The sequence below is a fragment of the Diabrotica undecimpunctata genome, chromosome 1 (assembly GCF_040954645.1).
Source record: "Diabrotica undecimpunctata isolate CICGRU chromosome 1, icDiaUnde3, whole genome shotgun sequence".
In the NCBI taxonomy this organism is placed as follows: domain Eukaryota; kingdom Metazoa; phylum Arthropoda; class Insecta; order Coleoptera; family Chrysomelidae; genus Diabrotica; species Diabrotica undecimpunctata.
The window spans coordinates 67204038-67216917 of record NC_092803.1 but is presented as its reverse complement, the minus strand read 5'-3'; the positions used below and the strand labels follow the sequence as shown (position 1 = coordinate 67216917).

General features: G+C 35.1%; 2 protein-coding genes across 2 annotated transcripts in view; one reads left to right on the top strand and one right to left on the bottom strand.

The window, feature by feature from the left end:
* Positions 1-12880, bottom strand: part of LOC140450391 (acyl-CoA Delta-9 desaturase-like) — a 212434-nt gene that overhangs the window by 159858 nt on the left and 39696 nt on the right. The gene's annotated exons all lie outside the window — the stretch shown is intronic.
* LOC140450382 (myrosinase 1-like) overlaps positions 10528-12880 on the top strand; it is a 37670-nt gene continuing 35317 nt past the window's right edge. Inside the window, exon 1 of the mRNA XM_072543981.1 lies at positions 10528-10676. Within this exon, the coding sequence (XP_072400082.1) occupies positions 10633-10676 (44 nt within the window). The 5' untranslated portion in view covers positions 10528-10632. The remainder of the gene's footprint in view (positions 10677-12880) is intronic.

Below are 12880 nucleotides of genomic sequence, written 5' to 3'. Positions count from 1 at the left end.
GTATAGATGGTGTACAGGTAAGGCGACAGCACCGCTCCCTAAGGCACACCCGCCTCCAGGGTCCCGACTTCGGATAGGGTTGCCCCTATTCGAACTCTGAACCTTCTGTTGGCAAGATATGACGCAAGGAGGCATGTCATCGCCTCACTGTAACCAAATTCATTCATTTTATAGATGAGTCCATGGTGCCAGACTCTGTCGAAGGCTTTGCTGACGTCCAGAAAAGCTGTAGCTGTGTACATTTTTTCATTAAATCCTTTGGTGATAAATTCTGTAAGTCGTAGTACCTGTAATTCACAGGAGTGTTCGCTTCTGAACCCGAATTGAGCCTCTGGTATGGTTCCTAGCATTTGTGATTCTTCATTGAGTCTTTTTAGTATGACTCTTTCCGCTATCTTGCTTATAGATGATAATAAGCTGATTGGTCTGTAATTTTGCGGAAATGTGCCGTTTTTACCAGATTTTGCAATCATATTACGTGTGCCTCTTTCCACCTATCTGGGAAATATCGTAGTTTTAGCATGCTGTTTATTATGTTAGTGATATAAACAACAGCTTTTGTTGGTAGATTTTTCAGCGCCCTATTTGTGATGTTGTCGGGTCCTGGGGCTTTTTTGGCATTTGTCATTTTTATAAGTTCCTTTATTTCTTCGGGAGATGTATGTGTAATACCTATTCTGCCCTTTTTCCTTCTAAGTCTTCTCGCTGCTCTTTCTACCTCTTCCTCAAAGTCTATGTCATCGTCTCGGGGTGTTCGTTGTTTCTACACGCCCTTTCTAATTCGTCCTTCATGACTTCGGCTTTGTCGATTTCCGTATGGACAATCCCGTTTACTCCGTGTAGGGGAGGTATGGGTTTCTTGTCCTTTCGGAGGATTTTAGATAACTTCCAGAAGGCAGATTTGTTAGGATTTAGCTCATCGATATAGGAGTCCCAGCTTTCATTTCTATGATTTTGAAGTTGTTTTTTCACTTCCCTGTCTAGCTCATTTGCAATCCTTTTGTCTTCTACCGTTCTTGTGCGGTAGGCTCTTCTTCTTTTCCGGTTTTTCTCTTTGATTAGGTTTTGAAGTTCTATACTTATATCCCTGAATCTTCCTCCTTTTTGTCTTGTGATTGTTTCGGTTTTGGAGCTGGCATCGATAGCATTGTTTATTGCTTGTTCTAGTTTTATTACACTATCTTCTAGTTCTGTAATATTATTAATTGTTGTTCTCGCTCACAATTCTTCTGAAGTTTGGCCAACTTGTCTTCTTTCTGTTGTGGGGCTGCAAATAGTTCAATTCTATTGCGCCCAAGGTCAGGACGATTAGGTTATGTGTCGAATCGCCTTCATTTAGAGAGTGTATCTCGTATTGTTGACCCGCGTTGTGTAGGATTGCAATGTCAAGATACGTAGGGAGTTCTCCGTGGAAACATGTCGGTTCTGTTGGTCCGATGACATATGTGTTCGGTCTGTTCTCGAGATGGTTGCAGAGATATCTTCCGTTTCGGTTGGTCGTCCTGTCAAACCAATTGGGAGATCTAGCATTTAGGTCTCCAATAATTACAGTTGGCTCTTCTGAGTTCAGTATTAGGCTCAAATCTTCGTTGAAAATCGGATCATGTGGTCTGACGTAAGCTGACACTATTTTTAGTGTTTCGTTGTTGGCCTTACGTCGAATAATTGTGGCTTTCATTGTCACCAGTCCATCTGGTGTTGGGATGTGCTCGTGTTCGAGTCCCTTTTTGACTTATATAGCTGTTCCTCCTGATAATGCTCTATGATCCGTTCTATAGATATCGTAGCCTGGAAATTTTGTTTTTTTTTTCTTTCCACTAGTTTGGTTTCTTGAAGGGCTACGATATCGAGCTCTAATCTGTTTATTATTTTATCCAGAAGGTTAATCTTTTTGAATATTCCGCCGGAATTCCATGACCCAATGCGTAGATCTTCGTTTTGGTTTGCTAACATTTACGGACGGCTTCTCCAAATGCAGTCATCATTTTTGTTGCTTTGTCCATTATGGAAATCATTTTCATCATTTTGTTATTATACTCTGTATGGAAGTTTGCGATAAGGGTAGCTGTGTCCTGTAACGACACTTCTTGTGGTTGTGCTGGAGATTCTGTGGTGGTTTCAGCGGATTTTTTCGCTGCCTGTGCGTAGCTGACTCCTTTGTTGATTGGAGCGCTGTTTATGGGTCTTCCTACCGGTCTTGTTGGGGCAGGTGTTTTCTTTTTGGGGGCCTTAGAGCATCCTCTATAATTTGCTGTGTGCGCTTCACCACAGTTTGCACATTTGGGGTCGGTTTCCCGGCTTTTCTCACAGTCGTTACTGATGTGGTTTTCTCCGCATTTTACACATCTGGATCCGCAATGGCAAGCCTTTGAGCTGTGATAGAACCCTTGACAGTTATAACACTGTATCTTTTGTGATTTTGAATTCATCCTCCACATAGATGCGCATGTAGCATATATCAGATATTTTTTTGATTTTTGCAACGTCTTCCTCTTTGAGGGTGACGATGAAATGTGGCAGTACTTTTTTATCAGCTTTTTTGGAGATCATATTGATCACCCTTGTTGCTTCTATTCCTTTATTATATAGTTCGTCTTTAATTGCTACTGTGCTAGTAGTAGCAGATAGCCCTTTTATAATGACTCTTTTTAGTTTATCGCTATCTATGGGATATGCGATGAATTCTACTTTTGGAGTGTGTTCTTCTAGGATGTGTACCATTCCTAGGTAATCGTTTCTAGTTTTTGTGTTAATAACAATCGATCTGCCTGATCGTGCAAACTTATTGACTGATATTATGCCTTGGTTGGCTGATCTCTGCAAGATTTTTTAGTGTTCTCCTACAGTTTTTAGGATTATCGCCGGTGGTTTCGGCTCTTTTACTATTGGCTCTTTTACTCTAGGCTCCTCGCTTGTTTGCGGTGAGTTTTTTGGTACGTCGTTTTCTTTTTCAACTTGGCTATTTTTGATCAAGTTGTTTTGGGCAGTTTTCTTTTTCTGGCTTCTTTCATGAGCCTCTTTCGCAGCCTTGTTAAATTCGATTTCTTTCTGCTGATTTATTATCTGCGTCTGCTTTTCGGCGACGCTTATTTTTGTTTTCACACTACTGTCTGATTTCTCAGTAGTGGTGCCTGTCTTTTTTCCTTTTTTGTTTTGGACTTGTGTCCAACCTGCAGGTTCTTTTGTTGTTATGATTCTTTCTGGCTCTTTAGGCTTGCCCTTGCTACCGGATGGCTTTGCGGGGGAGGTGAACCGATTCCTAGTTCAACTAGGACATTCCTTGTCCTTTTCCTTATTTTCGTTTCTCAGCTCAGTCATCTGAGCGAGGTCTTGGATTTGTTTATTCGCCTTTTCCTCGCGGATACGGCTTTCTTCTTTTAGGGATTTGATCTGTTCCGTCAGTACATTGACCGACCTTAAAAGCTCATTGGCCTTTTCCCTTTCCGCCATTTCTCTGGCCTTTTTCTTTACTTCTTCGTCTTCCGGAGAGTCTTCTTTGGGCCTTAGCCTTTTCATTTTCTTGCCGATTTCGGGCTCGGCTTTATTTTTGGAGACGTTGTCCACGACGGGTGGTGTCTCTACTACAGTTGGGGGCGGGGCTTCGCGCGATTCTGCGGCTTAGTTCGGCTCTTCGTCGATGGCGTCCATCGTATTAACATCGTTATCGGTGTCGATTTCGCTTTTTTCTTCCTCCGACTCGGGCAGATAGGAGTCATCGTCAGAAGATATCACGATTTCTATGTCATTGATCGCGGGATTAGTCGATTTAATAAATTTATTATATAGCTCGATCGAGCTGTCAATAGAGGGGTTTGATGATTTGGCTAAATCATTCTCTTCTTCTTCTCTGGGGGGGGGGGGGATATCACTCATATTGCCGTAAGGCAGTGAACAAATAGTTCATAAGATATAAGAAAATTCTACTTAGACGACTCTGTTTTTTTTCCACCGTCTGACCGCTGTCAGTACGGCTTACTGGGTGCCGTCCCAGGTACCTCGCGGTAGTTCACTCCCTGTATTCACAGTGAGAGATCCTCTTCCAGTTTCTTACACCTCGGGAGCAGGGGCCGTTTCTGTCCGACCTTATCAAATGTCAAGGCCTTACAGTGTCATCCCTGACGACACACTGAGGTGATCCCGAATTCTTTGCAAATGCAAAGCTATTATAGCCTCCGCGAGGAGCCTATAAAAACAGCTCCTCGACGGTTTAACTAGTAACAACCTCGCATCCGCTTTTCGCTAATATGTAGGACAAGTGCCTATGCCACACTCGGTGTCTTACCCACCGGGAGCTGAAAAGCTCCGTTGACAATAGGTCAGTCGCCCCTACCTAAGCACGCTTCTCTCTTGAGCACTTCCGTACTGTTCGACTGCTCGAGTCGAACTTTAGAATTAAACAAAATTAAATCAAGTTAAACAGAATTACGGGTAAACAAATATTTACCAGAATAATGACGACAAGACTAGAGAAAAAGTTAGATTTCTACCAGCCCCGAGAACAAGCTGGCTTCCGCTCAAAATTCGGAACAAACGATCACCCACAAACAGTAAAAACCTTAACAGAAAAGTCGCTAGAATATAACAGACCACTGGTATACCTCCTCGTATACTTTCAAAGGTCTTCAACACTGTGGAATTAGACAGCATTATAACTGCTCTGAACAATAGTAGAACAGATTACGGGCTCACAAAGGCTAGTACAAACATTATACCAAAACGCCACAATGCGTGTAAAACTACATGATATCACCAGAGAAATTAATATCAAGCGAGGTGTGAGACAGTACGACACTCTCTCACCTAAATTATTTAATGAACCTATAGTTACATACGAGATGTCATACGACGACACTATGGATAAAAATAGTTTAATTAAAAGGCAAATTTTGATATATTGACAAAGAAGACCTCTAGCTTAGTACAAAATAAACAACTAAACAAATCCTAATATGCGACATATCAAATAAAAGGGGCCTATATAACGAATATATTTAGATAGAAAAAACCAACAAGGCGACTACCAAAAGGGCACTACACAGTATCTTCATTATTATTGAACGTATAGCGACATACGATATATCATAGGGCACTAGGGACAAAAATAGATTTACTATAAGATAAATTTTGATTTATTGGCTTAAAGAAGGCCTCTGGCTGAATACAAAATAAACAGCTGATAGAATCCTAACATGAGACTTAACAAATGGAAGAGGAGGATATAAAGAATATATTCGGATAGAAAAAACAAACAAGGCGACTACCAAAAGCACACTACACATCGTCTTCGTTATTAACAAACGTATAGCGACATACAACATATCGCATGACACTGTGCGTAATAATAGACATATTCGCTTTATATATAAAGCATAAGGTAAATTTGCTTTATTCACCTGAAAAAGGCCTCTAACTGATTACAAAATAAACAACTAGTCTAATACTAGCATATGACACATCAAATAAAACGACGTGAGACGTATAATGTATATAGCGTGCCAACAATATATATATATATATATATATATATATATATATATATATATATATATATATATATATATATATATATATAAATGTATATTGTTGGCACGCTATATACGTATAATATATATACGTTGGCACGTATAATGTATATATATATATATATATACATATATATATATATATATATATATATATATATATATATATATATATATATATATATATATACAGGGTACAGTAAAAAACATGATGACAATTGATTGGATCCCCGTCGTATGCGACGGGCAAATTTACTAATTCAATATAATTAAATATCTTCGGGATGTAAATTTATTTCATAAAATAAAATAATTTTTTACTTTATCAATTTCTGCAACTTCTTTCTCAAACTAATAACGTTTTATGGTTGATGCGGCTTTATGTAAATAAAAAAAAGTTTTATTTTAAGAAAAAAAAAACAAATGTATAAATATTTTAATAAATTTTTAAATTTAACCTTAAGGTTAATTGCAAGGTTAAAATGTTCTATTGAAGTATCAATCAATCAAGATAAATTCTGACATATAGGGATATATATTCTGTAATAATAACTATGCTTACTGAGATACTTGGGCTGATAAGGATATTATTAGTCTAAGTAAAAATATAAAATTAGATTTTAGGTTGTAGAATAGCCTTTTTAAAAACTATTTATTGATTTCCTTTTCCTTTATTATCAGTTAGTTTAAGCATTTTATTATTATGACATGTCCAATTAGTGTTGCATTGAATATGCCGTTCAGTGAATTTTTATAGCGCCGATTGTTATACCGTACAAAAAGGATATGGGCTTGGGAGTAGCATAAATAATAAAAGGCTTAATGTCTGTCGATTATTCTTCTTCTGGGTTTCGTAGTATAGGGCCAACGTTAATTACAGCTTAATTGTATTTTAAGTTTTGTTGATATTATATTATACTCTATATTGGCCTCATAAACTAAAACAATTAGCAAGGGTAGGTAAGTATTTTTGGTGATTGCTGGTAACGTTGACTAGGTAAATTACTAAGATCACAATAAGTTATGTTTATGTCATTTATTTACATTTATTCTCTAAATATGTAGAAATCATTTTTGCTGAAAGATGGTTTCAGGAAGAAAATGTGGTTAAACAATAATTGATGTCTCATGTAAATCTCCTTCGAATAAATCTCCTTGAAAATAAGGTAAATTTGATATTGCTACATAAAATATACATATGATCAGTACGGCCCAAGCGTTTCTTACCAGGTCTTCTTCGATCTTTTCCTTACATACCTTAATTTTTATCTTAGCCTAGTCCTCTCCTAGGCTTAAATTATAAAACTATAGACCTATTAGCCTGTTATCAGTCTTATATAAGCTGTTTGTGCAGAAAATCATATTGCGACTAACAAACAAACTGGATATTTATCAGCCTCGGCAGTAGGCAGGATTTAGAAGAGGTTATAGCACCATAGATCATATACAAGTAATAATAACACTAATTGAAAAATAAAACGAATACAATAAAACACTGGATTGCTATGGTAGATTATGAGAGGGCATTTGCTTACATAGAAAATTGAGCCATTAAGTCATCCTTAACGCCTTAAGCAACGCTAGAATTGATGACCGATATACAAAAACCATTAAGAATATAATATATGACATCGAAAGTAAAAACAGAAAAAAATAACAGAAAAAATAAAACTACAGAAAGAGGTTAGACAAGGAGATTCTATCGCACCTAAGCTATTTACTTTAGCTCTAGAAGATATATAACTTTAGAAATGGGAAATAAAGAAGTGACGATAGACGGCAAAAACCTGAATCACCTGAGATTTGCCGATAACGTTGCGTTAGTAGCAAAAGACAGAGAAGAATTGCAGGAAATGCTGTAAGACCTAAATACAAAATCAAAAGAAATAAATCTACCAAAAACTAAATATCTAACAAACGAATCTCTAGATATAACTGAGGATATAACTATGGACAATAATAATGTAGAAAAGATTAAGTCGTATCTTAGTACAAAAAATTCAATTAACAAAGCCTAACTTAAAAGCTTCATCATTTAAAAAATGATAAAAAGCTCAAAGGTGAAGTGCCTCAGACGTTTGGCGGTGGAAGATTACAACACAGGTATCGAAAAACTGATATCACGATACAATAAATGCTTTGACAATCAAGGCAACTACATAACTAGATAAAGTTTTGTGTTGATATCTTTTGTTTTAAATTTTTTATCTCAACAGGTTTTTTACTTTCTGAACGACCAATGTATAATTTCTGATATGTTGGAGGTCTTTACATTATTATTGCCTGAATATTTTTTTCGGACATTTAATGCCTAAATGCCTTTTCTTTGAGCATCATGTCCTGCACGATTTGGCTAATATACAACCAATGCATCTTAAGTACTATATGACCCCGCACCCATTACATTTTTCTGCACAATCCCTACTGTAAGGATTACCTAGTTAGACAATTGCAATTGCAAATCTAATAGCACGGCTTGTAAAGTAGAGACGGATTTGTTCTGTGGCTTGTTTGGACGAACCAGGTGTGTATTTATCTCAAAGTTGCTGATTTGATATTGAAGAAGCTACATACAATACGTACAGTGGAACGTTGATATGAATCTTCACTTGGTCGTTCAAATAAGGCATTTATTTGGAGTTCCTAAAAAAGTTTATTTCTTATAATGTAACATGTTTTAACTGGTTACCATTTACCGTAGCAAGAAACCACAAGCTCTTTGTTTTACCGGGGAAGGAAATTATATGCTGGATTGTCGAAATAAGCTAATACAGAAATTGATAATTTAACAAAAGTGATTGCCTCCAAAAAAGCAATAAACACAGTAAAAAAATTATTGTATATGATTTTTCAATAACTATGATTAAAACCAAGTCAAATAATGAAAAATGATTTAATGAAATCAATTAATTGAAAATATCACAGTAAGTGAACTAATAGACACCACAGAACTTTAAGTGGAACTTGAAAAAAACTGCAAAAAAATCTACGATCTAGTTCTCAACGTAAAACTAAAGCCCTAATACAAACAAGGAAACAACAAACCTTGCAAAATTTGACAATAGACAACGCCAATATTAAAGTTGTAAAAAAGCTCACATACCTAGGAGTACAAATAGCTAAGGACAAGCGCGAGGAGAAGCAAATGCGAGATAATACTTGCTACCAGAACATATTCCTCTCTGTCGCAGGTGTTTGGATCCAAAGACATCCTTAGGAAGTAAAGTTTAAAATATATACAACCATGACTACATTTTCATTACGATATATTTTTACTCCAAAATACTCGAATATCAAGACTTGTTAATTACATCGTTTTGTATCGTTTTGCCACTAAAGATGTAAACATTTTCATATTGTATGTCCCAGTACACTATTTTTCATTGTTGTACCATTCGCTGTAGGTGATATTTACTATCTCAGATCAGGATTGGGTCGCCCTGCCTTTTTAATTGCTATAATTTTGTCCAAAATGAAGAATATTGGACTTATTGCTATCATGGTATAAGAATAAGGTAAAGAGTAAAGACCCTAGTATACAGCCTTGTCTCACTTCTATCTTTATACTTATTTTATCTGACAGTTCTTGTTCAACTTTTATTCTTTCTACTTGGTGCCAGTATGGATTTTTAATTGTTCGTATATCTTTATCGTCCAATACTGCTGCTGTTTTCAATATTTTTAGCATTTTGTTATGTCCGACCTTATCAAAAACTTTTTCAAAATTGAGTGTACAGATCCATACATTTTAATTTATATCTATGCATCTATAGATCAGAACTTGGATATTAAATAAGGCTTCTCTCGTACTCAAGCCACTCCTAAATTCGAATTGAGTATTACTAATTATTTTCTCTAATATCGTGTATATTCTGCTATGTATTACTTACAGGAAGATCTTTAAAACCTAACTCACCAGACTTATTTTCCGATAATCACTGCATGTCTTTGCACGATGTTTGCAATCAATGGAACCTAGCAATCGGTGTATAGTATTATACTATTTTATCTTTAGATAATTCAGAAATGTAGTTTTTCCATTCTTTTAACAACTGTTCATTAATATCTAATATTCTGTGACCATTTTTGTTTTTTAAGCTTTTGGATAGTTTTTTCCGTTTGTTTCCGGCGATCTCTTTTAATTTCTTGTGTAGATGAAATGTAGCGTGTTTATTTTTATAGTTTTTAATTTTATTATATCCTTTACTATGAAATTTTATTTTCGATAATCGTATCTTCTGCCTGATTATTGCGTGAATCCTCTTTTTTTATTGCACTTAATTTTGTGTCTTGAATGGTCTTTAATACCTATATCATTAATTCTCGTCCAGTTTCCCTCAGTACTTTCCATCTGCAGATGGATATGTTTTGACTGCTAACACTCAATGTCTGTATCTTTTATTTATACATATGAAGTCTATTTGGTTACGAACCACTCGATCAGGTGTATCTGCTGGTGATCTCCAGGTGTAAAGATGGCGCTTTGAAAGTTTGAATATTGTGTTTGTTATTACTAGTTGCTGTTCTACATAAAAAGATGCCAATATATCTCCTCTTTTATTTCGTATTCCCAGACCATATTTTCCTATGATATCTTCTGGTTCTCCTTTGCCAATATTAGCATTCAAATCTCTCACAATACACAATATTGAGCGTACATGATTATGGTTAAATAACAGACTAATTTTTTAAAAAACATACGATAACCATTTTATCTTTATGTTTATATATGTGAAAAAATGATCTCAGATGTAAATGTAGCAATGCAGAAAAGTAATGTATTGAATATTGTCAGGTATTGAAGATCAATATGGTCTGGTATATTCTACCTGGCCTTTCTTTAATACTTTTCTGGATGAATGCTTAGTTTAGTATATAATTTTCTATACAAAATATTGGTATTGCTTTAGTAGATAATATCTTGGAAATATTCTCCACAATAGATATATAATTAAAGTTCAAAAGAAGATAAGCTCTTGACTTCTATACAATTGAAAATGTTTGTACGTAAACGTGTGGACTTGAGTAGATAGATCGATTGAAGATATAGATAAAGAGTATATAAACCTAAAAAAAAATTTTTTCATGGGTTTTTCCAAACGACGAAAATATGTTGATATTATTATTGTTTGCAGCTACAGTAACTGGTTACCAGTAAGTTTGATTTTACTTTTTGGATAACGCCCTGCTTCACTTACATTTTTACTGGTACTTGATTTATGTGATTTAATATACTTTCTTATTTAGTTTACATAAGATATTTATTGAATTTTCTATAATTTTTTAATTAAAAATAAATCTACTTGTGTTATTACTTTACAAACAAAACAAACGAATCCTTCTTGTAGTCTAGAGTATTTTTAGTTGTTATTAATTATATTACGAATTTTGTCCGACAGTACAGACTTTCGTTTTTTTTTATTTTCTCTAATGTTTCGTCGATCTTTTATATGGTAAATATTATCATCTCGGTAATTTTCTCTGTATTTTCTGATCGAATATAAGATTCAACCTTTATTGGTGTTACGCAATTTAGTAAGGTACGTAGATAAGGTACTGATGTCTATTTTATTTATTCCCTATTAGTTGACGTTATTTTTTCTGTAATAATAAATCTTCATATCTGCTTATACTGTCCAAAAAGTTGTCAATAATATTTTTAAAATAATGCTTTAGTATTATTCCTTATGTTTTGGTAGTTGTTGTAAGCTTTTGTAGTTTAAATAGAGATGATCTGTAGTTTGCTTTTTACTACTGCGAGAAGAGCAGACTAAACTATCAACTTAGTAGGCACTATTTTATCTCTTACTTGTACATCAACTAACGTTGGCAACACTCGTTGGAACACTATCAGCAAATTTTACAGAAATTTGTTCTGACTTGAACGTTTGACCTTTATTTTCCAAATAGTTGTATAAAGTCATACCCGCTATACTTTTTTTGGCATCTGTATCGATTAAACCTTGACCATCGTGACGTAATTGATGAACAAATATATCTACGAAAGAGAAATCTAAAGAGTATGCTTCCATATGGTTACTGGACAGTTTGCTCTGATGAAACCTGGTTTACCACAACCGTAACAAGTTAAAGGGTTATTTTAACTAATGTATGATTTCGAAATAGTTTCTACAACGGTAGTACTAACTGTACGCGAGGAACCTAAAATTACTAACAAAGTCGTAGGTGCAGCTCATTCTTTAGATTGTTGAGCAAGTAATTTGTGACAATCTTTCTTAGAATGACAAGGAACACGACAATAAGTACAGCGTGACTGTTTTGATACGATTCACGATTTTAAGAGGCTTTCTCCTCCTTAAAACTAGGTTGGTCAAAGATATTATCAACTTTCCGTGCTTCTGTAAGCAAATCATTATTAAACGTTGCGCCTGATTCTCAAGAAATCTTTTCTATAATAGTTATGTACAATGATCCGTAAACCATGTCTAATTCGATCCGATTCCGTAGGACTACCTGGTTCTAATTGTGCACCCTACATTTACAAACGAAAACGTCAACTGTTGTTTTTCTATCTTGTTCCTCAGAAAATGGTTCACGAACAATACGGTATGCTGGTTTTCTCCAACCAAACGTAATTCTTAAAAGCTCAACAAGTTTGTCCCATGTAGGTACAGTATCTTTAACGCCTTAATACCATTTAGCAGCAAAATCATTAAACATCATTGCGATTTCTCGGTACGCGTTTTCGTCCGACACTAAAGCGCAATCCTTAAACATTTGTATGACACTATATATATATATATATATATATATATATATATATATATATATAGCATTTACATCGGTTTACACTACATTTTGACTCGTATGTCTCTACTGTTTATGTCCACGTATTTATTCGAAACGTCTTCAGAAATCGGGTCGAAATTACTCGGCTTAAAATGTTCGTGACGGTCTCTATTTTGCGTCGAACGCACATTATACAAATGGTTTTTCATGTATAAAATTAAAAAGTAATTGCCAAATAGCTCGTATGTCCAAATTTGAGCAAAATACCTCCAGGATCTTAGGTTTGGCAGACACCGTATTAAATATAACCTTGGACAATTTGACTCTAGATCACTTTCGGATTTTCAATAAAACAGATGGTTTAAACACGTATAGTCCAGTAACTAATACCGAAGCTATTAAGAGTATGTAGTCCAGTAGTTAGACCGAAGCTACTTTATTGTTTAATAGAATACACCACAAACAGTCCGGATTTAAATTCCGAAACACTGTTCGTTTTAGTAACCAAAGGCGATGTCCCGTAATTAAATATTGAAGCATTAGTGTCCGCATATAACTAATTACCGAATCACATGAATTCAACTTCACTTCACTTCTTGGATCACATT